This window comes from Neltuma alba, unplaced genomic scaffold, assembly GCF_004799145.2.
Source record: "Neltuma alba isolate B1F8T4 unplaced genomic scaffold, ASM479914v2 tig00013062_pilon, whole genome shotgun sequence".
Classification (NCBI taxonomy): domain Eukaryota; kingdom Viridiplantae; phylum Streptophyta; class Magnoliopsida; order Fabales; family Fabaceae; genus Neltuma; species Neltuma alba.
Window position 1 is genome coordinate 49,560 of NW_021637399.1, and position 26,185 is coordinate 75,744.

A 26,185-nucleotide genomic window follows, 5' to 3' on the forward strand; every position below is an offset into this window, starting at 1 on the left:
CTTCTATTGATGGAAAAAAAATTAACCGTAATAAAAAAAATCATCACTAAAAATGCTTTTCATAATGATTTTTATGAGTCTTAGCGATAACATTTATTACTGATTAAAAATAGTTTTAAAAATTATTTTTATTTAAGAAAATGTTAAAAATAAATAACTAAAAACTAATTAGGAAGCACAAAAAACATAAAGAGAGAAGCATAATAACAATATAAATATAAGGACAAAAATATCTTTTAATTCTAAAAAGCTATTTTTGTATAAATCATAAATAAGTTTTATGTACTTTTATAATTATGTTTAAAAAAACATTTTGATTCACAAATCACATTGGTCAAAAACTATAAAAAAATAACTCTCAAATTTATAAACCGACTCATTTTTATAAACTATTTTTATCCCCCAAAGCGCCTCAGCAAACAGGCTGACCACATCTGAAGGCCACCACTGATCCTCCCTCTTTCCCCATCGCGTCCACTATTTATTTTGTGATATCTAACTTAATAGTTCACTTATTTTAATATTTTAATTCAAAATATCTAAAATAAAATAATTTGAAATTTGAAATAAAATTCAAAGTTCAATTTAATCCATAAATAAATATATATATATGTAGGTTTTGACTCTTGATAAAACGTTTAATACTCCTCCGGTCCTAATTATAAGACCCAATTGACTTATTTGAGAAGATTAAGGAAGTAAGTTAAATTGGTTATTTATAATAAATAAGTGTTGTCATTCCTAAAATATCCTTACTAATTAAGTATATTGGCTAAAACTATCATTATTAGAAGGATTATCTTGGAAAAAAATACATAAATATAAGAGACAAAATGAATTGGGTCTTATAATTAGGATCAAATAAAAAGTCAAATTGAATCTTATAATAAGGACCGGAGGAGTATCTTTTTTCTAATTCTAAAATCTAGTATAAAAACTGACTTCAAATAATTCAACCAATAAATTCAAATATAAATAATTCATCGGGTTCAATAGTTACTATTTTACAAAATATTTAAATTTAACGAATATATAAAAGGAAAAAAGACAGAAAAATGCCATTTGAACTTCATAATCCCAAATGGTCTGCTGAATTTGAGAAATCCCAATTTAGTCTCTTTAGGATTATTATGTTAGAAGAAAAGACCAAATTGCCCTTTATTTTAAATATTGTTTTTAAAATATCACAGCCTCCACTGGCCGGCCGGTTGTCGAAGCTTCGGCGGCGGCAATCACCGGAGCTCCGGTGACCGGCCGACAATTGGTCACCGGAGCTCTGTTGGTCAGAAAAAAATTTTTTGAAAATTTTTACAACTTCAGTATAACAGTTAACAACTTTTGTAATGCTATTAACAACTTTAGTATATCAGTTAACAACAGGTTTTCTAGGAAAATTCAACAAGTTCTGGCGACCGGAAACAATTTTTTAAAAATTTTTTACAACTTCAATATAACCGTTAACAACTTTTGTAATGCTATTAACAACTTCAGTATATCAATTAACAATAGATTTTTCATAAAATTCAACAATTGGTCACCGAAGCTTCGGAAGAGGAAAACAACTTTTTTGAAAATTTTTACAACTTCAGTATAACGGTTAACAACTTTTGTAATCATATTAACAACTTAAGTATAGCGGTTAACAACAGTTTTTGAGTTTGTTAACGGCATTACTGAAGTTATAAAAATGCCACTTTTTGAATTTTTCAAAAAACCTGTTATTAGCTGCTATATCGAAGTTGTTAATAGAGTTACAAAAGTTGTTAACCGTTATACTGAAATTGTAAAAAAAATTTTAAAAAAACATAATTGTTAAAGTTATAAAAATGTCATTTTTTGAATTTTTAAGAAAACCTGTTGTTAAACGCTATACTGAAACTGTTAATAGAGTTACGAAACTTGTTAACGACATTATTGAAGTTGTAAAAATGCTACTTTTTGAATTTTTCAGAAAACTTGTTATTAACTGCTATATCGAAATTGTTAATAGAGTTACAAAAGTTGTTAACCGTTATACTGAAATTGTAAAAATTTTCAGGAAAAAAACATAATTGTTAAAGTTATAAAAATGTCATTTTTTGAATTTTTAAGAAAACATGTTGTTAAATGCTATACCAAAGTTGTTAATAAAATTACAGAACTTGTTAACGGCAGTATTGAGGTTGTAAAATTGCTACTTTTTGAATTTCTTGAAAAACTTATTGTTAATAGCATTATAAAAGTTGTTAACCGTTATACTGACGTTGTAAAAATTTCAAAAAAAATTGTTTCCGGCTATCGGAGCTTAGGCGATCAATTGTTGAATTTCCCAAAAAAACTATTGTTAACTGCTATATTGAAATTGTTAATAGCATCACAAAAGTTGTTAACTGTTACACTGAAGTTGTAAAAATTTTCCACTTCAGTATAACGTTAACAATTACATTTTTTCTAAAAAAATTTTACAACTTCAGTATAACGGTTAACAACTTTTGTAACTCTATTAACAATTTTGATATAGCAGTTAAAAATAGGTTTTTCAGAAAATTCAAAAAGTGGCATTTTTATAACTTCAGTAATGCCGTTATCAAACTCAAAAACATATTGTTAACCGCTACACTGAAGCTATTAATGTGGTTACAGAAGTTGTTAACCGTTATACTGAAATTGTAAAAATTTTCAAAAAAAATTGTTTTCCTCCGCCGGAGCTCCGGCGACCAATTGTTGAATTTTTCGAAAAATATGTTGTTAACTAATATACTAAAGTTGTTAATAGCGCTACAAAAGTTGTTAACGATTATATTGAAGTTGTAAAAATTTTCAAAAAAATTGTTTTCGGTCGCCGAAGCTTGTTAAATTTTTCAGAAAACCTGTTGTTAACTGCTATACTGAAGTTGTTAATAGCATTACAAAAATTGTTAACCGTTATACTAAAGTTGTAAAAATTTTCAAAATTTTTTTCTGACCGACGGAGCTCTGGTGACCCGCCTGCCTGTGGAGGCTATGATATTTTTAAATAATATTTAAAATGGAGGGCAATTTGGTCTTTTCTTTTAATGTGATAATCCCAATTTGGTCTATTGGGATTTCTCAAATTCAGCAGACCATTTGGGGATTATGAAGTTCAAGTGGCATTTTTCTATCTTTTTCTCTATCTAAAAAGGTTAAGATAATGATAAAAGTGAAGAAGATTGAGATCAAAAATTAAGAAATATATATATAAATTTAAAGCTGAAATTCAAAATAAACACAAATGATTCAACTAATATCCAGCGAACGAGTTGCCCGGATGCCGCCATGCAGTGGGGGGATTCAGGGGCTGCTTGGCAATGGCAAAAACTATAGTTTTGGAACCTAAACCAAATTTGCCAAACAGGGGAAAAATCAGCCAATGACGGTTTTTGGCCAAAACCATGGTTTCAGAAGAAGTGAATCCATTTTACTTCTGGGTCAAATTAGAGAGTATAATTGTACCTGTCAGAGTAAATCACAACAGTAATATGACTTTAACACCGCTCAATTATTTTTCTATAAACATATTTAATTTTATATTTTATAAATATATATACAGATATTAATTAATTATTAATTATATTATCGTATATATTATTAATTATGTTAGTAAAAAATATATTATTAACAATTTTATTCTTTTAAATTAAAATATATTATAAAATCTATCTTTTATGTAATTATTATATTAACTTATACCTTTTTTAGTAATTTGCGCATATAAAAAATGTTTCTGATAACAACTATCTAAACACTCTCACTTTATCAAAATTTATTCTCCACAAAATTTATTCTTTGGAAGCTATTTTCTAAATCATTGTTTGGTTTCATCCAAATACTCCGTGAGTGACGCCCAAAGACACCATCTTAAAAAGCGCCCCTCTTTAAGATTAAGGGGTGCTTGACATTTGAGAAAAATACTTTTGAAAAAGTATTTTTTTTATAAATCGAGGTAAATTTTTTCAAATATTTACTTTGTATATTATAAAATCACTTTTAAAATCATGGTTTAGTTTCCATCCAAATACCTCATAAGTAGATTTTTTCCACAATGACAAGATGAGTAGAACAAGAAAAAAATTGGCAAGGCAAGAGAGTTGTCCAAAAACTCGGAACTCAGGAGTTATTATGAATTTCAATCTCATACATTTTTAATAGGTTGTGGATCACAATATTGCTGGGTACACTTAAATACATTCAATGACAATTAACTAGTTGATGAATACATATTGTGATACTCATGAACACAATTAAATGAGTTATTTTAAGTAGTCATTAACCCGCTTGGTGACTTTTAAGATGAATAAAACCTTCCATTACAAAGGTTGAAGAAGTGGACATATTAATTAGATAAATATTTTTTATAAAAATGCCTAGTGTAATATTTGACTACGGTACAATGAGTAAGGGGAAATTGAGGATTTGCCTCTGGTGACTCATTGTGCATGAGAGCTCATTCCTCCTCCTTACCCATTTAGTTGAGAGAGAGAGAAAAGAAAGGATTAAAATGTAGTTATCTTCGTATTATAGGAGGTCTTTGGTTTAGCAAAAAGTATTTTTTATATATTTATTTTGTATATTATAAAATTACTTTTAAATCTATCCAAATTATTAAGAGCAGAAATCTCAAAGCCCACAATGATGATCCAAGCAAATCCACCACTGCATTCTTCAGATTTATATGTATTCCGATTTTAAATATAAAACTTATTTTATATTATAATTTATATTATAAAATGAGTTTTATATTTAGTATCAGGATACTAACATTTATCTCGTTATTTTGGTTGTGTCACTCAATTCGACGAACATTTCTATGTGTACTTCGTTCAAATAACAATGGCTAAGAACTAAAATTTTGAGCTGATTAGGATCCGCCATAACGAAATTAATAATTCTCTCGCGGGGAGAGAATCACATCAACTCTCTGCACATTGATAAACAGCCTCTTACAGCTCCCTTTGCTAAGATCCAACAGGAGCAACACCCTGAGCCTTGGCTTCTGCAGTAGCCGCAGCGGCAGCGGCAGCGGCAGAAGCTGTCGGGTTGGGTTTTGACTGTGAACTATTCTGTGCTTCAATTGCTTGCGGATGCGGTTGCTGCTGAGACTTCACTTTAGCAAGCACGGCCTTTATTTGACTTCCCGTCAGAGTCTCGTGTTCTAGAAGAGCAGTTGCAAGGGCATGGAGCTCCTTATTGTGAGTGGTTAGAATAGTTTTTGCGTTGTTGTAAGCTCTCTCCAAAAAGAGCTTGACCTCCTTCTCAATAAGAAGCCTAGTTTCTGAGCTCATGCTTCTCCCGTCATCGTTATAATTGTGAGTGACAAGTCCCACTTCATTGCTCATACCATATTTAGTAACCATAGCCCTGGCCAAATTAGTTGCTTGCCTGAGATCGTCTGAAGCACCAGAAGTAACTTCATTTTCTCCAAAAATCAGCTCTTCTGCAACCCGACCACCCATGCAAACATCGAGGCGAGCAAGCATCTGTTTACGGGAGATACTGGTCTCATCCTTGTCGGGCAATTGAGTTACCATGCCAAGAGACATTCCTCTTGGGACAATTGTTGCCTTGTGAACTGGAAGTGCCCCATCAGTATGAATGGCCACAAGAGCATGACCACCCTCATGGAAAGCAGTCATCTTTCTTGATTCATCAGTTACAACAGCTGACTTACGCTCACTGCCCATCAAAACTTTGTCCTTCGCATACTCTAAATCAGTCATGCCCACAACTTTAGCACCGTCCATAGCGGCCTTAAGAGCAGCAATATTTACCATGTTCGCAAGTTCAGCACCAGAAAACCCAGATGTTCCTCTAGCAATAATCATGGAATCAACATCATCAGCCTTCAGAACCTGTTAAGGCAATAACAAGTGCAAATATTTAGCGCATGAATATTATAGTAAAACAGGTCAGCTCACACAGAATATGAAAGTGAAGCAGATAATAGGTTACGGCTATACTAAATCTAACTTTGACAAAGCCCAGGATCATAATGCCTACTTGTGATGAAAATCCCACAGATGATTGCAATTAACATGACCTAAGTTCAAAATTATTAAAAAGATGGCGTCAGTTGTTGAGTGCAACTTTACACTCAGTCATAACTCAGGAAAAACAAAAGGCATTTCAGAGGTTTGCACTGCTATAGAGCATCATAATAAGCCATCCAACCCCAGCCATAAGGATGCTTCACAAGAAGAGAATCATACCTTGGACAAGTAGAATTCAAGAATCTGCCGCCTTCCTTCTACATCTGGATAGGGAACAACAACTTCGCGATCAAACCTTCCAGGTCTCACCAAAGCATTGTCCAACGACTCAGGAAAATTAGTAGCTGCAATCACAATAATGCCTTCATTTTGCTTAAACCCATCTAGTTCAACAAGCAACTGATTTAATGTCATCCTCAGGTAAATCTGGTCCTTTAGTTTCCTGCTTGCTCCGATAGAATCTATTTCATCAAGGAAAATTATACAGGGTGATTGCTTCTTTGCAGCAGCAAAAAGATCCCTAACCCTTCGTGCTCCAACACCTACATACATCTCTTCAAATTCACTTCCACTGCAAGAGAAGAAAGGAACCCCAGCCTCTCCAGCAATAGCCCTTGCCAACATAGTTTTTCCAGTCCCAGGAGGGCCAACAAGCAAAACACCTTTTGGCAGCTTACCTCCGAGACGGGTAAAGCGCTGTCACAATGAAACAGAGTCATTCAAATGTGGCTATGATATGCAGGGGAATGTTGGTACACATGGTCAGGAAAACAGCATATAAAATAAAACTACAAAACATTAAGTCCGCCGAATAGGACACGAATCATAAGGAGTCAGGCAGTGGGCCAAAACAGTAAAAAGGGCATCCAACATCAGAGAGTTGATTATAATTTTTAACTATTTCTGCTTGATTGAACAGCATATTTCGTATCAGCATAACATCACTTTACCAGTAACATCTGGAGAGTAATTTTTCACAATTATCATCAGGATCCTCATGAGCAATAGGTTGGATGTAAGTGAACCGACACAATCTCAATAGAACATGTGACAATGAACTCATAAAATTTATCCTATAGATACAAGTTCAAGAAGCTTGAGTGTGAGACGTTTATGAGAGAAGGGACTTGTACCAGAGTTTTCTACCTTAGGATCTCGGAGGTAGAGTACAATTTCTTCCAGCTCTGCTTTTGCCTCATCAACGCCTTTTACGTCACTAAATTTCGTACTTGAATTCATGATAGGTTGCACTTCTGGATGCATACCAAGTCCTGAGAAAATGAGCGAGCAAACCAAAGAATAGTGTTTTCATCAAACTCAAGACTCCATACAAAATGATCCTCAGGATCTGAAAAGTTAGCAAGACAAGGTATTACCTTTACTGATTCCCTTATCTTCAATAAGTGCTCCTACACCAGAAATCAGGAGAAAGACCACGGCAATGGACCGAAATGTGCGCCACAGCTGCCCTTTTAAATTTCCACTTTCTGTAGCCACCATATGGATTGGAGCTCTTGCAGTTCCAAGAATTCCATCTTCAGTGGACTTTCCTACATTTTTTAAAGCAGCAAGGCCACCGATCCTATCTTCATCCCTCACTGAATTAGAAATGCCTGCAAATCCACAGACGTGTGGCTATAACTTCTAGTTCACGTAAATTGTGCTAAAGATAAAAGATCCCAAAAAGTTATTACACAAACTCACAGAGACAAGAAATAACATTCTTCATATAAGTATGTAACTGAAATGGCAAATTTAAAGTTTGCAAACTCCAAACAGCTGAAGTCAAGATTGTTGTGGGATAGATTTACAATCCTGCATCATCCTCAGTATTTTCAAATAACAAGGCATTTTTAAATTCACGTGTTTGATATGACAAGTAAAATTTGCCATAGTAACATAATCATTAGCATTATTAGTATTTTATAAATGTGACCAACACTAAACCGGCGAGATGCGAGGTCCCCCTATTTATTGGCAAAATAAAATACCTCCCACAATGATGAGGTCCTATGTCTGCTGGTATCTTGGGTGAGTTTTGAATTATGGGGCTTAATTTATCAGGAGAAACATACCTTTATTTGCTAGCTTAAAAAAAAAAACCATTTTCATCGAGCAAGGTCAAAAGGTCAGTTGACGAGTAATATATGTCAATAAGAACAAGCAAACGAATATGCAGATAAAGCATGAAAGAGAACAAAAGTGGTTGTGGCCAAAAAGCTACCTCTCCGCAATGTCTTCAATAGTTCACTTTCATCCAGCCGATCAACTTTCACTAACGCTTTCGTGTATTCAGAAAGTGCTGATTGATTGGTGTGCAGTGATGGCTTACTTTCAAACAACCTAATCACAGCTTCAGGGTCATTTCGATGGCAGAGTTCTTTAAGACGAGCAACATCACGGGCTTCATCTGCATCACGTACTCGTCGAGCCAAATTGCCAACATAGCTAGACCGGAATCTCTCCTGAGTGCACAAAAACCCATTCCCTGCGAAATTTTCAAGTCAGTGGGACATAATATATATTCCCAGATATCCGGACAAAACAGGCGCGGTTAGTTTCACATCTTGAAACAAACTGCTACAGAGTATACATGAAAAAGGACCAAAGGATATTCTCCAAATCAGTATGATTTGCCAAAATTGCCGCATTATAAAGAAGGATCAATGCAGATGGTGATGAACAACAGGGACATACTATTACATACCCGCTCGAGCTTCAAACTTAGTAACAGATAAATAGGTTCTGGCAAACAGACTTTTAATCTGTCCATATTGTGATTGATATCGTGAAACCTGTACAGAAAAATTATAAAGCAAAATTAAAATTTGAACTCCGGCAGTTAGCTTAAAAAAATATAAATCATCAATCTGACACGAGCACTAACTAACAAATATTGAATAACCCACTCATATATCGAAATATATTCAACACTTCATCAACTTATAGATGGAGCAGTTAACTTGACATCCAGTCTCAGAGACAGGGACTGAAAATACTTCTGCAACTGCTCTGCATTTTACTGCAAGAACTTTAGCCTTTTTGAAATCATAGGTGTGTCACTTCAAAGACAATACTTCCTAGCTCAGATACATCATATTTCAATTTACGTCCATTACTTCCTGACAGGTTCTCCCTTAAAAACTGCCTTAACACTCTGTCCCCATACAGCACATCAAGAGGGAAAAATCTAAGAAGCAAACAGCCAGCGGTCAAAAACTTCTTGAACTTCAATGAAACTTAATTTCTAATTTCTAAGTCAAATGATGCAGAAAGGTAATCTCGCAAATAGTCATTTATGCCTGCGCTGGTCTGTTAGTCTCATTGCTCGACGGATTAAGCAATTGGAAAAGAAAACCCAAACAGCTAAACATTGCTTCTTCATGTGTCTAGTCTTAATGTAGAACTCGAAATGCATGCGAAACATTGGTGGTATGAGGATTAATGTTGTGTGGACATGGCAGAGGAATAGACTGGCCTTCGAAATCAAATGCCTCCAAGCCATATCTCGGCGAGGTCGGCTGCTCCTTAATCACGCCGTATGAAACAAGGGAAGACAGAGGTGAGGAAAAATGAAATAACTTGATTGCGAAATTAGCAGATCGGTTTCCTCACGAACGCTTCTGGCATTTGGTCCTCCGACTCCGCTCTGGTTGGTGAATATCCGCCCTTTCTGGATTCTAGTTTCATTTCGTTATGCTGTGCCCCCATGCAAATATCCTTTTTTTTTTTTTTCATTCCTTTTAATTTCATTTCTTATTTTTATTAATTTTCGAATATTTTTTATTTTAATTATTACCAGTAGCCTCTCTAGAATATTCTTCAAAACAACCTCTTGGACGAAAGAAAGTATTCCGATGGGTATAATATGGAAATGTGTCTTTCTTATTCAAAATATAAGATAAATTTTGTTTGGAGGGTTAGGTTTTTTTTTTATCAGATAATATTTATTTTTTATTTAAATATTTAATGAGTTTTATTTTATTTTTTTAGTTTTTTTAAAGATAATATTCATTTTTTTATCTAAATATTAATGAGTTTTTTTTTCAATTTCACTCCTAGCATATATTTTATTTATTTATTTATTTATTTATTGCATCTTTTGTTTTTTTTTGGGAATTTTTCTCTCGGTATCTTAAGCTAAAGCCATCTTCCAGGCACATCAACAGGCTCAAACTAATAAGGAGCGGCACTTTGTGGGACCCCAAGGGCAACTTGCCTACCACAAATGTTGTTACGTTCCCAAGTGGGATCGAACCTCTGATCTTAATTAAGCTAAAATGACCCCTAACCAATAGATCTAAGCGTTTGGTGATCTTTTACTTATTTTTATATTTGAAAAAAAAATACATATCTTATATATTTATTGTTTTAAACCGATTTTAACTAATTTTTTATAAACATAAATAGATAAAATTTATCCTATATTTTGAATCAGATAAAGTAATTATGATGCGCCCGGATAGGTTAGTTGATTTTATTAACCCTTAAGAAATATTAATACATTTCATAAATGCGCAGGACAAATTCAAGCCAAGAAGAACTACATCAAACACAATAAAACACACAGGCCATATAGTCAACGAGACATTTGACTTATTAATTTTTTTTCCTGATTTTCGTCTTTGTATCTTAGATAATACCACTTATTATCCTTAATATAAAAGTTATTACCTCCATTTCTTATTATAAGAGCTTGTTTAACTTTTAATTTGATCCTAAATATATAACCCCAATCCATTCTATCTTTTATATTTATTTATTTTTTTCAAAATAATTTTTGCAGTGATTGCACATGTTAAAGGTTTCATCAAATGTTAATTCTAACTAATATATATTATTAGCAAGAATATTCTAGAAAAAACAACACATATTTATAACAAATAACTAACATAACTAATTTTCTTAATCTTATCAAATTAGTTAACTAGGTTTTATAATTAGAACTAGAGGTAATAGCTGATTAATTTAAGAAGATTAAAAAAATTAGTTAAGTTAATTATTTGTAATAAATATGTGTTGTTTTTCTATAATACCCTTATTAGATAAACCTGCTAATTAATGAAACTTTTAACATGTACAACTACTATAAAGATTATTTTAAAAAAATCAACGTATATGAAAGAAAAAGTGTTATGATATTATATTTATAATTAAATTAAAAATCAAAATATACCAACTCTCCTCTCGAGAGAAAAATACAAACTCTGCTCTCTCGAGTTTTCTCTCGAGTGCAGTGAGTGTGAACGTCTCGTCTCGTGCGAGTGTGAGTACAAGGCGTGTCCCTCTGCGGCTTCCACCGGATGAGGGGACGTCTGTGCTTTGGTTTTCCTTGTTTTGTTTCTTCCTTTTGCTTGTCTCTTGTTTGGTTTTACTGATGGAGCTTCATTCTATCAGCACGAAAATAAGAAGTGTTTGGACAATAGCCCTTGCCTGGTGGTGGTTTTCTTAGATCTACTTCTAGCCACTTTGTTTCGTGTTTTTGAGGTTGGGATTATGAAGGTTGTTGGTGACTTTGTTCAATCTATTCCTCATATGGCTTCGGTTGGCTCTGTTTGGTGGTGGCATGTTCAGAATGATAGAGGTAGAAAGCTCTTTGTCCATTTGGTGCTATTGCTAGCTTGGTTGCTGGTCATATTTTCCCTTCTTTGCCTTTGTTCATGGATGTTTCTACAACAATGGGTCTCTCCCATGTTTGCTCCTGCTCAACCGTTTTGGTTGCTTTCTTGTCGATAAAAGGGTTGGGACCTAGCAGATGGTTCTTTGAACCCCCACCCCTTATGGTGGCCTTGTCATCAGCAGCATTTTTCTCTGCCATGGGCTCTAGTGCGATGGTGCAGCGATAAGGAAGGAGGCTATGGCGGTGGCTCTCTACTCCCCTTGTTCTTTTGTTTAGGGCTCGGGTATTGTGTTTGTGGGCTTAGTTGTTTGGGCTTCTGTTTTTTTTGGTTTTGTGTTTGCTGTTTATGTTTCCTTGTAAGTGTTTTTTTCTTGTTGATGGATAATTTTTCCTAGTAAAAAAAAAAAAACTAAGTCATATATTAAAGAGGTAATAGTTCTTTAATATTATATGACCTGTTTTGTTTGAATAGTTGACTTGTGTCTCTCGGTAAAAAAATGTTGACCAAATAGTACCTCACGTACCTTGCCAATGGCTTCCCCCGCTGCGCCCACGGCATCATAGAAGAGAAGTTTCATTGGACATTAGGACTTAACACGCTCGCATGCTGTTTTTTTTTTTTTTTTTTTAAATTAAAGGGGCTGATACTAACATGCGCGTGATGACTAATGAGCACATGTAGTTGGATTGTTTTTTTTGTGTGTGCGTGTATCCGCATCAAATCTTGTTGGCTTAAGGATATCAAGTTGGAACTAATACGTTTACTTCTGGAGCTCGTGAATGGATCAATTGTTCACTTAAATTAAGAAATTGATTGTTGCAAGGTGTGGATTTACTTTACGTTTTCCATTTTTCGGAGAAGACCATTGTTGTAGTTTATACTCCTCCGGTCCTTAATATAGGACCTAATTGTTGAATTGGTTTTGGTCTTAAATATAAGGCCTATTTATCATATTTATCAATTTTCTCTAAATTATCCTTATGGATACTCCTTCAACCATGATCAAGTAGAAGAGGAAGATGGGGTATTAAGAAAGATGATTATGGTATTTTGGGAAAAATGTGTCACATTTCTTATAATTAACTAACTTACCTAACTTCCTTAATCTAATCAAATTAATTAAATGAGTCTTATATTAAGGACCAGGAGTACTATCCGTGAAGACTTCCTTTCCTTTTTTTTTTTTTGGTTAAGTATGGACTTTCTTTGTTGCTTCTTGGAGGCTGCAACAGAAAAAAGGAAGTATAGTTGTTGGAAGAGATGGCTATTTTTAATACTATTGACGAAGACTTCATCCCCCACCCCTTAATATGGACGAAGACATCGAATTTAATCGACTCAGCAACATGGTTCGCCGCGGGGAAAATTGTGGAATTGAACACAAAATACAACATGAATTTTGAATGCGAAAGGATTAAATAAGCCAAAAATGTTGACCCAAGCCGAACCAAAACGAGTCTCTCTTGCTGAATTTCTTTAAAAACTGATAAGGATTCCAAATAATGCAGAGAGAAAATAAATATGTATTCCAGTTGTATATCTTGTATGCCTCTGAAATCTAAAGAAATCCAATTGGCTGAAATATCAAGTGCCCCCCCCCAAAAAAAAAACCCAAAAAAAGAAGAAAATGACAAACACTTGGTCCATATAAAATCAGAGGAAGATCAAACCGCATGGCAAGAGCCATCTGGTTCATATTGGGGCCTCCCCACAAAGATGGAGAGATTAGCAGCCACAGTTCTGTTCATCTGCTTATTTAGTTTTCTGCTAAACTGTGGAATAATTCAGATTGAAGCATCTCCGGGCAGCGTCGATTCAATCCCAGAAACACAGCCTTACCGAACTTCTTACCACTTTCAGCCCTCCCATAATTGGATGAACGGTATCATCTTTACCAACATCATTCTTTCAACATGTTGCTCCTCTCTCTCTGTGTTCTGCTCAAATTCACTGAGATCGTTTCTAACTCGTTTATTTCTACTTTGCTTGACATGTTTTGCTGGGGCAACTTCCATTTGATTCATCAGATCCAAATGGTAAGCTTTTATCAGCGCAAACCTTCACTGAAATTGACACGTAAAATTCTCTGTTCCATTTGAAACTGCTCTTGTGGCGAGTCAACTTGAAATATCACTAATTTCAGTGAGATGAGATCCGAAACTATGATCTGATTATGATGAAGAACGTTAATTATATTGCAGGACCGATGTACTACAAAGGAGTTTATCACTTATTCTACCAACACAACCCTTATGCGGCAACATTTGGGGATAGAATAATATGGGCACATTCTGTATCCTATGATCTCATCAATTGGATTCATTTAAATAATGCTATCGAACCAAGCCAGCCGTCTGACATTAATAGTTGCTGGTCCGGTTCTGTGACGATCCTCCCAGGAGAAAAACCCGTGATTTTGTACACGGGGATTGATGCTAACAAACACCAAGTTCAGAACTTGGCTACTCCAAAGAATCTATCTGATCCTTTCTTGAGGGAATGGATCAAATATCCTCACAATCCTATCATGAGGCCGCCCATTGGAGTTGAGCTCGATAATTTCAGAGACCCATCCACTGCTTGGCTGGGAAAGGATGGAAAATGGAGAGTCGTAATTGGTGCTCAGAACGGTGATGAAGGGAAAGTGATTCTGGGCCAAACTGAGGATTTTGTTAATTGGACTGTAGATGCTAATCCCTTCTATTTGTCTGAAAATACTGGAGTAGTTGAATGCCCGGATTTTTATCCAGTGTCCATTGAAGGAGCTAATGGAGTCGATACATCTGAAGAAAATCTCAACGTTAGGCATGTACTGAAGATAGGCTACTTGCGTATTCCACACGACTTCTATTTTCTGGGTAAATATCTCTCGGATCAGAACAGCTTCATGGCTGATACTAAGTTTACTGGAACTAGCTTGGATTTGAGGTACGATTATGGTAAATTCTATGCTTCGAAGACGTTTTTTGACTATGCCAAGAGCAGGAGGATCCTCTGGGGATGGGTGAATGAGTCAGACACCAGACAAGATGATATAGACAAAGGATGGGCTGGTCTCCAGGTACCTTGGTTAATACTTACGGACGTTTAAAGGGTATGTTCAAATCTTCTGTCACATTGATACTGATTTTTGGCTATGCAGTCCATTCCCAGGCAAGTTTGGCTCGATAAAAGTGGGAAGCGTTTGGTACAGTGGCCAGTTGAAGAGGTGGAAGAACTGCGCAAGGAGCAGGTTAGTATTACTGGAGAGAAGCTCGTGAGTAAATCACTCCTTGAAGTTTCAGGAATCACAGCTTCACAGGTATGCCAGAAGGGTACACTTCCCCCCCCCCCCCTCCCTTCACAAGGCCAGTTCAATTTCTTACGTTTGTTTTGGTCTTGAAGGCGGATGTGGAGGTGTTGTTTGAGCTACCTGATATAGAAAACGCTGAGGGGATAGATCCCACAAAGGTTGATCCCCAGATACTGTGCAGTGAAGAATATGCAGCTCAGAGTGGGATAATAGGGCCATTCGGTTTATCAGCATTAGCTTCAGAGGACCAGACAGAGCAAACTGCAATCTTCTTCAGAATATATAAAGCTCCCAACAGATATATAGGCCTAATGTGCAGTGACCAAAGCAGGTTCCTTTAATTTCCCAGATCTCCTAACTTTTTTTGTTTTTGTTTTTTAAAAAAAAAACCTTTGACTTGATGTTGATTCTCAGTGATGTGGTTGGGAGTTGTCTACAGGTCTTCGTTGCGGAAAGATCTCGATAAAACAACATATGGATCATTCTTTGACGTAGATCCTAAGACCAGAACCATCTCACTCAGAAGCCTGGTACGCGTATTGGTATATTGATACTGATAGTTCTGCTGGATCACAGTTCCTGAATTGAAGTGTAATATGTGGTTATGGTGATTAATGCAGATTGACCACTCCATAATTGAGAGTTTTGGGGAGGGGGGAAGAGTTTGTATAACCTCAAGAGTATACCCGTCCTTGGCTATTCATGAAAACGCTCATCTTTATGTTTTCAACAATGGATCTCAGAGCGTAACAGTTTCCAAGTTGAATGCTTGGAGCATGGGCAAAGCAGACATCGGCCACCAAGACACAATCAGCTGCTTTTAGAAATCTTTTTTTTTTTTTGGGCTGTTCTCTGAACCATTGGTGTATCAAGGAAATAAATGTTTATTTTGTCTCTGCATGCCATTGCATTGATTTAATTTAAATTAAAAATTATCGGAAGATCGCAATTCTTCATCTTACTGGTGTCTTTATCCTATTTATATTACTTGAGCTATCCTGTTACAGTGCTACTCCAAGGGAATGAGCTTTTTGCTATTTCTATACTTTTTACTATTATAACAAGCAGAGTTTAAACTTTTTTGTTTAGGAAAAATTAGCGTAAATTAAAAACAGTAATAACAAACAGGCATTCATTTCAATTTCTAATATATATACATAAGTAATGTAATGTATTTTATTTTGTGAGTTGGCCGTTTATTCACTCAAGTAAATTGTTTGAATTGTACTCTCTTTTTTTATTTCGTTTAAAAAATATTAAAATAGGTTGCCTCAGCCCTCAAGTATGTATTGTGTAATGACTTTCAATATTAAAAATCTTACTCGAATGTTCCAATGAAAATGGTTTCTTAGTTTATATAATTTAGGGAGTGTTTGAATAGAAACTAAACCATAGTTTCAGAAGTGTTTTTACGGATTACGAAGTAAATATGTGAAGGAGGTTATCTCGTTTTGCGGAAAAGTGCTTCTGAAACTACGGTTTTGGAGCACTCAAACAGGCCTTACACGCCAAAACGACCACGGACCGACCTTCTCTCCGCTGCCAGGTCCCCCCATCGGCTGCCCTCCTTTACCCGCAGCACTGCCGTTTTGGGGTTTTTTTTTTTTTTTTCGGCACACACGGGGACCGGGGAGGCTCAGAAAAGGAAAGCACCAGAAGCGAGGGCCGACGCGACGAGTGGTGTGTGGATTATGGAATAATGGGAGCTGCGGAGATAAAAGCAGCAACTTTGGAAAAGGATAATTACTACACGTGGAATTATCCAAATTGCATGGATCGAGAGCTGGATCGGATGAGAGGGATGGTGGGGTTAACTTGACATGTTTATCAATCGTTGCCCCGACCGGCGCTTCAAACCCACGCTTTCATGAAGTGTGAAATTGCATGCCTGAGAATCGGGCGACTTGGGGATTAAATACCTAAAACCCCATCGATTGATTGACTCTTGATTTGCATTAATTTGACCAAAGAATCAGTGGCCTTCCTCTTTAGGTAATCATTGGCCTTCCTCTTTAAGTAAGTTTTGGGGGTGCGGTTTCGCGTAAGATAGTCTAAGAGGTGGATTGAGGAACCTCGTGGAATCAGCCGATCGAATGATGACTCCAGATGATGGCGACCAGGCAAAAAGAAGATCAAAATCGGGACAAGAATCAGTGAATCCAAATTCTTGGTTGATGAACTTTAACCGTGATCTGATGGCCGGAGCAGTCGTGGGTGGGGTGGTCCACACCGTCGTGGCTCCAATTGAGAGGGCGAAGCTTTTGTTGCAGACCCAAGAAAGCAATATGGCCATTGTTGCCAATGGGCGTCGGAAATTCAAGGGCTTGTTGGATTGTATAGTCCGTACCGTCAAAGAAGAAGGCTTTCTCTCTTTGTGGAGAGGCAATGGCAGCAGTGTTCTTCGCTATTATCCTTCTGTCGCACTCAATTTCTCGCTCAAGGTCTGTTTCTTATTGCTCCTCTGTTTTCCATATTCTTTCCCGCTTCTTTGCTACTTGTGAGTATATTTACAGGAAAACGCCACATCTGTTTACTTTGTCTGGGTCTTTATTGCATTTCTCGCAATTCATTGGTCGGACTCCTCTTGTTGTCTTACTCATTATTGTGTGGCGGACTCTCCCATTCGCTGAGGTCGAGTTCTTCTTGCATTTCTTGTTTTGTGAAGGGTTTTAATTTGATAACTTTTCACTACTATTGGGTCTGAGCTGCCATTTGAGAGTTCGACTGATGATGTTAGAATTGGCGGTGGTGTCGTGTTGCTGAACAAACTTTGGGGGAATTAGCTACCATTTCTTGTTTATTGCTTACCATTGTCTGGGATTAATCTTATATCCAATGAGCCAAGAAACTTTTGCCTTCAATATTTTCTTCTTGGACTTCCAAGGAGGGGACTTCTTGAACCACCGTGGTCACATCCATCCTGTAGAAGCCCTTTCTTTGGATAATCCGCCCATTTAGGGCTTCAGTTCCAGGATTGTGTTTATTGCGGCCCTTATATGCGACTTTAGTCTCGAATGGCCTTTTTTGGCTTGTTCCAATGTCACTTTTGGTTAGTTATGTCAAATTTTGAATATAATACTCACTGGTTTGGTTTGTTCATTCAATTCTGTCCCTGTCCTTCACCAAATCGCAGTTTCTGTTTTCGTCTCTCTACATATCTCTTTTTGTTCTATCCCTTATAGCCATTTGCCCCGACTTCTTGGGCAAATTTCAGCCAATCCTACAGATTTTGATTTGTAAATTTTAATGCGAGAGAGGTCTTCTCATTCTTGTTTAAAGTTCTGTGTTTTCTTCTTGATTTTTTATTTTCTTGATCTTTCTTACCTAGAGCTCTTTGTATTGACAAGCGCTGGATTAGCCAAGTTATCAGAGAACTATAAACTATTTGTGAACAGTTGTTTTGCCCGTCTATCCTTCTTTTGCCCCTTCTGATATTTTAACCCGTCAAACACGTTTGGTCCAGAAGATTGTGAGTGCAGCCAGTCAACTCTCCCCTTTCCCTTTTGTGCTACAACGTGAGATGTCATTTTTCATGTAAAAGTTTGGCAAAGCATGCAAATTTCAGAGGAAAATTACTTTTCCAAAGCTGAGATATTGGTTTGTCAGTCTATTATATGTTTATGCATCAGCTTGGGATTGTTCTGTCATCTTACAGTTTATATATAGAGTGTTGACAGATTTGTCTTCGTTCTCAGGATCTATACAAAAACATATTGAGGAGTGGAAACTCGCGTGAGAGTAATTTTCTGTCAGGAGCATCCGCTAATTTTGTTGCTGGTGCTGGAGCCGGCTGTACAGCACTGATCGTAGTATATCCACTTGATATTGCACACACCCGCCTTGCTGCGGACATAGGACGAACAGAGAAACGTCAATTTCAAGGCATACACCATTTCTTGGCCACAATATTGAGAAAGGATGGGATCAGAGGGATTTACAAGGGCCTCCCTGCCTCTTTGCAAGGAATGGTGGTGCATCGAGGAATTTACTTTGGAGGCTTCGATACCATAAAAGAAAAATTATCTGAAGAATCAGAAGGCAAGTTAGCTCTGTGGAAACGTTGGGTGGTGGCTCAGGCAGTGACATCATCAGCTGGGTTGATATCATATCCATTAGACACAGTTCGGAGGAGGATGATGATGCAGTCCGGCATGGAACACCCCGTGTACAGTAACACCCTCGACTGTTGGAAGAAAATATATAGGACGGAAGGTCTTGTTTCATTTTATCGGGGGGCTGTCTCCAACATGTTCAGGAGCATCGGAGCTGCCGCCGTGTTAGTCTTGTACGATGAGGTCAAGAAGTTCATGGATTTGGGTCCATTGTAATACCAGCCATTCATATGTTCATTCGTTCCATTTTAACACACAAATACCAACCACATTCTCAGAATTAGGATGACTTCGGGCTTTCTACTGTACAAATGAGCATCATTAACTAGCATCTGCTGTACTCGGATGGTCCGAATTTTCATTGTAACGACGAATAGGGCATTTGTGTTTGTTTACTTTACTGTTAGTAAAAAGTTCACATAACTTTGTGTATTTTAAATTTTTAATGTGAATAGGTCTTGTCCAGACTTGCGTGTCTGGGAGGGTAATCATGAGGAGGTAGGTTATCATGACGTGAGTGAGAGGCCAATGTCAACACCAGGAAAAAAAAAAATTTATTGGAAAAAATGAAGACGGGATTTAGATTTTTTTTATTTTATATTATAGATATAGATGGATGGTTTTGGTCAAAATTATTTTTATTAATTATTATTCTTTAAGCTACAGGTTTGTTTTAATTTTAATTCATATCCTTTTTTTAATTAAAAATTTTAATATCTTTAATTTTTAAATTGCTAAAAAAAATCACGTGGTCTATTAAATACATGGTCACCAAAAGATATGCAAATATGTTTCATATGAGATTTTACGCAAGTTATATATACAGTGAAAATCCCGGACCATTTAACTTAGCTTCTCAAAAAATTAAATATTGCTGGTTTGGTATCTTAATTCCATCTCCTCGAAATATTACTGACCGTTCAACAGAGCAAACGCAGCAGCTTTAAACAAGAAGGCAAAACGGTGCTTTGACCAAAGCTTTTACTTTTTTTTTTTTTTTCCTTGCACTTGTTTACAAATTATTTTTAAAATTCCAAAAAAAAAAATTAAGGGCATTACAACTTGATTTAGATTTTCGCCCCTCGATCGCCATTTTCCTACATGTAACACATTTTGACCGCTCTTGACATCATTATGATTACATATTGATAATGATTGAGATATTTGAATGTCTCCAAAATTGAAAGAATAGCTTTAAGTTACTGATGAGAATAAAATTTGTATAGCGTGATATGAAAATGGAAGACAGTCTTTTACAATGGGTCCAAAAATTACGTATTTTGATTTTACTGAACATTAAATCTTCTTCATCTTATAATGTAAAATTGCAATCTCAAATGTCAAAAGGAATACACACACGTCAACATATATAGTACTCCTACGGTCCTTAATATAGAGTCTAATTGTTGAGTTGGTTTTGGTCTTAAATATAAGACCCATTTCTTATATTTATCATTTTTCTCTAAATTACCCCTATGGGTATTCCCTCAACCATAATCAAAGTAGAAGAGGGAGATGAGGTATTAAGAAAGATGATTATGATGTTTAGGGAAAATGTGTCATATTTCTTATAATTAACTAACTTACCTAACTTCCTTAATCTAATCAAATTAGTTAGATGAGTTTTATATTAAGGATCGGTAACATTTTTTATATTAGATTCGTTTTGCCGGGTTTGATTCTGAACTATTCTGTGCTTCAATTGCTTGCCGTTGTGGTTGTTGATTAGATTTTACTTTAGCAAGTAGGACCTTTATTTGACTTTCGGTAAGCATTTCATGTTCCAGAAGACCATTTTGCAAGGGCGTGAAGCTCCCCACTGTGAGTGATCAGAATTGTTTTTGCATTGTCGTAAGCTCTCTCCAGAAACAGGTTGACCTCCTCCTCAATAAAAAGCTTAGTTTTTGAGCTCGTCTTGATTATCCCATCCTCATCATAATGGCAAGTGACAAGTCCCGCTCTTCTGCTCATGCCATATTCAGTAACCATAGCCCTGACCAGATTAATTGCTTGCTTGAGATCATCCAAAGCACCATGAGTAACCTCATTTTCTCCGAAAATCAGGCTTCTGCAACCCGACCAGCCATGTGAACATCAAGGCGGGCAAGCACCTGTTTGCGGGAGACATCCTTGTCGGCAAATTGAGTAACCGTGCCCAGAGACATTCCTCTTGGGACAATCGTTGCCTTGGGAACTGAAAGTGCCCCATCAGTATGAATTGCCACAACAGCATGACCACCCTCATGGAAAGCAATCATCTTTCTTGATTCCTCATTTATGACAGCTGACTTAGGCTCACTTCCCATCAAAATTTTGTCCTTTTCATGCTCTAAATAAGTCATGTTCACAGCTTTAGCACCATCTGACACAGCCTTGAGAGTAGCAAACATTTACCAAGTTTGCAAGGTCAGCACCAGAAAACCCAAGTGTTCCTGTAGCAATGATCATTAAGTCAACATCGTCAGCCTTAGAACCTGTTAAGGCATTCCAATTGCAATTAGAAAATCAGCAAGAGTGTGGATTTTATATAAAAACAGGTCAGTTCACACGTAATATAAAAGTGAAGCAAATAATAAGAAGAAAAAGAAAAAGGCATTTCCCAGGTTTGCACTGCCAAAGTGCATCATAATAAGCCATCCAACCCAAGCCATAAGGATGCTTCGCGAGAAGAGAATCATACCTTGGACAAGTAGAATTCAAGAATCTGCCGCCTTCCTCCTACATCTGGATAGGGAACAACAACTAAGCCTTGTCCAGTGACTCAGGAAAATTAGTAGCTGCAATCACAATAATGCCTTCATTTTGCTTGAACCCATCTAGTTCAACAAGCAACTGATTTAATGTCATCCTCAGGTAAATCTGGTGCTTTAGGTTCCTGCTTGCTCCAATAGAATCTTGAGTGTGAACCATTTATGTGAGCAAGGACTTGTACCAGAATTATCTACCTTAGGATCTCTGAGATAATGAACAATTTCTTGCAGCTCTGTTTTGTCTCATCGACGCCTTTTACATCTCTAAATGTTGTACTTGAATACTTGCTAGGTTGCACTTCTTCATTCATAACAGGTCCTGAGAAAAATGAGCCAGCAAAGCAAAGAACAATGTTTTCATCGAACTCAGATTCCATACAGAATGATCCTCAGGATCTCAAAAGTCTCCAAGACAAGGTGTTACCGTTACTGATTCTCTTATCTTTAATAAGTGCTTTTGCACCGGAAATCCAAATCTGGAGGAAGACCACAGCAAAGGACCGAAATGCGCGCCGTAGTGCTTTTTAAGATTTCCACCTTCGACAGCCGGAGCACTTGCAGTTCCAAAAATTTTCTCTTTGTGCGCTTCTCCACATTTTTTAAAGCATCAAGGCAACCAATACCTGCAAATCCACTGGCACGTGGCTATAACTTGTAGTTCACATAATTTTGCTAAGTATATAGGATTCCAAATAGTTATTGTCCCATATAGACAAGAAATAACATTCTTCACATTAGTCTGTGTTTGAAGCAAATATTATATATGATCGGAGCCACTGTACAGATAGGTCATAGCACAAAGCATGTATAAACTTGAGCAGGCAGTGTCACAAACATATCTTTGGTTGCTAGCTTAACAAAATCCATTTTCCTTGAGCAAGTGCTGTAAGAATAGGCAGAGATAATTAAGCAGGAAAGAGAACAAAAAGCTACTGCGTCCCCGCCATGTCTTCAATAATTGAATTTCTTCCGGCCGATCAGCTTTCAGTAATTGTTCAATAAGTTCAGAACCTGGTGGCTCATTCTCAAACATTCTATTGAAGGCTTCTGTGTCATATCACCGGTAAAGTTCTTTAAGGCGGCCCACAACATCTGCAATATCACGTACAATTTGACGAACCCCGTTGCTGATTCTCTCCTCAGTCCTCACTGCACATGAAACCTATTCCCTACACAACTACTCTTCAGTCCTTAAAATATGACCCAATTCTTGAGTTGATTTTGGTTCTAAATATAAACCCATTTATCATATTTATCAATTTTCTCTAAATTACCCCTATAGATACTCTCTCAACCATAATCAAATAGAAGAGGAAGAAGAGGTATTAAAAAAGATGATTATGGTGTTTTAGGAAAAATGTGTCACTTTTCTTATAATTAACTAACTTACCTAGCTTCCTTAATCTAATCAAATTAGTTAAATAGATCTTACATTAAGACCGGAGGAGTATTTTTTTTTTGGGTGAATTAATTAGTCAATTACTACCTTTTATCTTTTTATATAATTAATTTGAAAAAATTAAAAAAATTGTTTAGTTGGTTAACTATAATAAATGTATGTTGACTTTTGTAAACTATTCTTTTCAATAATATGTTTTGAAATTGTCCCTTAGAGAAAATATTACAAGTTAGTTAAGTTAGTTATTTATAATAAATATGTTACCTTTCCTAAAATACCTTTATTAATCATATGTATTTGAATTAGCCACTAATAGTAGCTTCTTAACAGATATAACTATTATATGAATCATTTGTGGACAAAATAAATAAATATTAAAAACAAAATAAATTGTAGTATTATATTTAGAGTTAATTTAAGCATAAAATTAGTTCTCATATTAGGTATTCAATTTAAGGAACAAAGATGACCTGTGAAATCAAATGCCCCCAAGTCATATTATTTCAGTGAGACGCCAAAAGAGCTCGGTTGACCTCCTAAGTCACGCCGTATTGTTTCACAAACCTTAAATAAACCCACATTGGGAGCACATACCTTCTTCGTATAGAGCGCTGGTCATAATCTCATTTGCAGCAAATCCTCCTTATTCTTTCTTGTACGTTGAGTTTAAAAATCATTTGCAATAAATGATAAGAATGAAAATCAAGATAAAAATAAATTAAAAAAAAACTCCTCCTTACCATAAATATTAAGAAAACGGGGTTTTGATTCATTAGTAAAAATCTCATTAATATTAATTGGTCTGTGAATCAGGAAATGTGATGTGGAGTCATTAAAAAAAAACAATGAAAAATAAAAATCTCTTATTTATAATCATTTTTCCAAATTAGAAATGTGAGTCACGGTCATTATGGAGAAACAATACAAAATTAAAAAAATAAATAAAAATCTCTCATCTGTAAATAAATAAATTTCTTTTTTAGGAAGTCCAACTTTATAAATAAATACTTTTTTCCTTTCACTTGTAAATAAATAATTTTTCCTTTTTTGGGGTCATTCACATGGAATCCGGAGCGCATAACCCAAGCCTGAGTCCGGCGCAAGCGATCTCGGCGTCCCACAACTATCAGCAAATAATTGGTGTGGTTTTGGTACATTAACAGCCTCCACTTCCGGAGGAAAGTGTATAGGACAGATCGAAGGTCTTGTTTCATTTTAACGCTGGGCTACGTCCAGCATGTTGAGGAGAACTATGCATGTGTGTGTGCGAATTTGGGTCCCTTGTAACACCAACCAGATTCATATGTTCATTCATTCATGGCTTTCTACTGTACAAATGTGCATTTTCATCCTATAATACTATAATACTCTCAGTCCTTAATATAAAATCTATCTGACTAATTTGAATAGATAAAAAAAATAGTTAAATTAATTATTTGTAATAAATAGTTATTATCTTTCTTAAAGTATCCTTAAAATGTATTGGCTAGAATCACTATAATTATAAAGACTATTTTAAAAAAAAATAGATAACTATAACAGCTAAAATGGATTGAAATCTTATATTTAGAATCAAAACAAAAATCAAACAAATTTTTATATTAAGAACCGGAGATAGTAATTCCCTACTTCACTTGATAGTATCAGCCACAGTGCCATACAGACATTTGTTTCTCTATTTTCATCGGACGTTCGAAATTTTCGTGGTAATGACTAGCTGTGCATTTGTGTTTGCTTACTGTTAGCGGAGGCTCCCTTTGACTGTCCTAGACCCGACTGGTGTTTGCATTATTAAAACCTCTTTTGGTGCCACATGACGACACCTAAAAATAAGGAGAGAAAAGTGAGCCGATGATGTGAAAAGGGATTGCCCTAATACCTTGTGTGTGTGGGTGGGAATCATAAGGAGGCAGCTTCTCTTACGTCAGGCTATGATGACCCTACATAAGATGGGCCCAGCCAGTGCGTGTTACCTTACATGTAAAATCAAAGGAATGGGCAATTGGGCATGCACGCCGCTCCCCGTATTTTGCAAATTTCATTTTTCCCCCCCTTAAAAAAGAGAGGAATTGGAAAGCGTAAGAGCACTAACTTATTCACTGTTAAATTGTGGGCATGGCCTTGGAATTATTGGAGGAGGAAACTGTGAAGAGTATGATGAGCAACATGTCTTTTCCCAGCCCAAAGGAAAATGAAGGGGTCCCATTGGTGGGAAGTGGGGTTATGACTCTTCCACATCGATCTATCATACATCCACCTTTCAATCCCACTTTCTTTTTCTCTATTCGAGGGAAAATAGATCTTCCTTCCCTCCCTTCTGCCAAAAAATTTCCAACCCTCCTCTCTCCTCTGGTTATATATACCTAGACACACACACTCTTCGAGTTCTCAAATAGAAAACTCATTTTATAAGACAATCTGCCTTTTAAATGAGTCTTATACCGAGTCTTATATTAAGACTCTGAGAAACATATATATATGTTGAGTTACCTAGAGCTCTGTGAACTGTTTTTATTTCCACTGGTTTCGTTAGGTTCTAGCAAATGAGAAGTTAATTCAACAAAAGCAGCAATTTTTTTAAAGCATACATATTCGCAAAGCGAGAGACGTTTAACGTAGGTGTGAAGGCCATGTATATCATCATCAAACATAAAAAGACAAGAAGAAACTTGCTTTTTAAAATTTAAACTCGTGTCTGAATATATTCTCCTTTGACAAGGAGAAAGAACCATCGGTTTTTCCCCCCATTTCGACGGGACACATGGGACGTGATTAAATTTTAAAACAGCTTTTCGATGGGCAATAATTGAAGGTCCCCTCGTCACTATGAATCTTTCATGCAACCTTCAATCAGATCGATTCTTGTTCATGAGCGGCTCAGCCCCAAAGGGCAAAAGCTTGGGGCTATTTTGGTTGTCTGCTTCGTCACCGTAAACGGCTTGTGGTCCCATACCATCGAAAACCAGATAGCAACCCCAGATTAGCCTTCCATAAACGGAGAAAACACGAGCTAGAAATATCCCA

The 26,185-nt window shown here is 36.1% G+C and overlaps 3 protein-coding genes and 1 pseudogene across 4 annotated transcripts; 2 read left to right on the plus strand and 2 right to left on the minus strand.

Annotated features, from left to right (window-relative positions):
* Nucleotides 1-4,931: 4,931 nt before the first annotated feature.
* Nucleotides 4,932-9,492, minus strand: LOC114734001 (ATP-dependent zinc metalloprotease FTSH 4, mitochondrial-like). The gene is made up of 7 exons (XM_028921479.1): nucleotides 9,466-9,492; nucleotides 8,695-8,782; nucleotides 8,212-8,475; nucleotides 7,364-7,600; nucleotides 7,134-7,258; nucleotides 6,207-6,683; nucleotides 4,932-5,849 (listed from the first exon to the last, which is right to left on the minus strand). Exons 1-7 carry the CDS (start codon nucleotides 9,490-9,492, stop codon nucleotides 4,956-4,958), a joined length of 2,112 nt encoding a protein of 703 aa, XP_028777312.1. The 3' UTR covers nucleotides 4,932-4,955.
* A 3,776-nt stretch (nucleotides 9,493-13,268) lies between these two features.
* On the plus strand, nucleotides 13,269-15,904 carry LOC114734002 (beta-fructofuranosidase, insoluble isoenzyme CWINV3). The gene is made up of 7 exons (XM_028921480.1): nucleotides 13,269-13,490; nucleotides 13,636-13,644; nucleotides 13,810-14,669; nucleotides 14,751-14,909; nucleotides 14,993-15,231; nucleotides 15,340-15,430; nucleotides 15,521-15,904. Exons 1-7 carry the CDS (start codon nucleotides 13,325-13,327, stop codon nucleotides 15,722-15,724), a joined length of 1,728 nt encoding a protein of 575 aa, XP_028777313.1. The 5' UTR covers nucleotides 13,269-13,324; the 3' UTR covers nucleotides 15,725-15,904.
* Nucleotides 15,905-16,533: 629 nt separating this feature from the next.
* On the plus strand, nucleotides 16,534-19,477 carry LOC114734004 (probable ADP,ATP carrier protein At5g56450). Of its 2 annotated transcripts, XM_028921482.1 has the most exons (3): nucleotides 16,534-16,934; nucleotides 16,963-17,341; nucleotides 18,596-19,228. In XM_028921482.1, the coding sequence occupies exons 2-3, from the start codon at nucleotides 16,994-16,996 to the stop codon at nucleotides 19,226-19,228; spliced, it is 981 nt and encodes a 326-aa protein (XP_028777315.1). In that variant the 5' UTR covers nucleotides 16,534-16,934; nucleotides 16,963-16,993. The 2 variants fall into 2 exon arrangements, with proteins under 2 accessions (XP_028777315.1, XP_028777316.1); XM_028921483.1 differs by having other exon boundaries at nucleotides 16,534-17,341; nucleotides 18,596-19,477.
* A 796-nt stretch (nucleotides 19,478-20,273) lies between these two features.
* LOC114733986 (ATP-dependent zinc metalloprotease FTSH 5, mitochondrial-like) lies at nucleotides 20,274-22,795 on the minus strand (annotated as a pseudogene).
* Nucleotides 22,796-26,185: the final 3,390 nt, after the last annotated feature.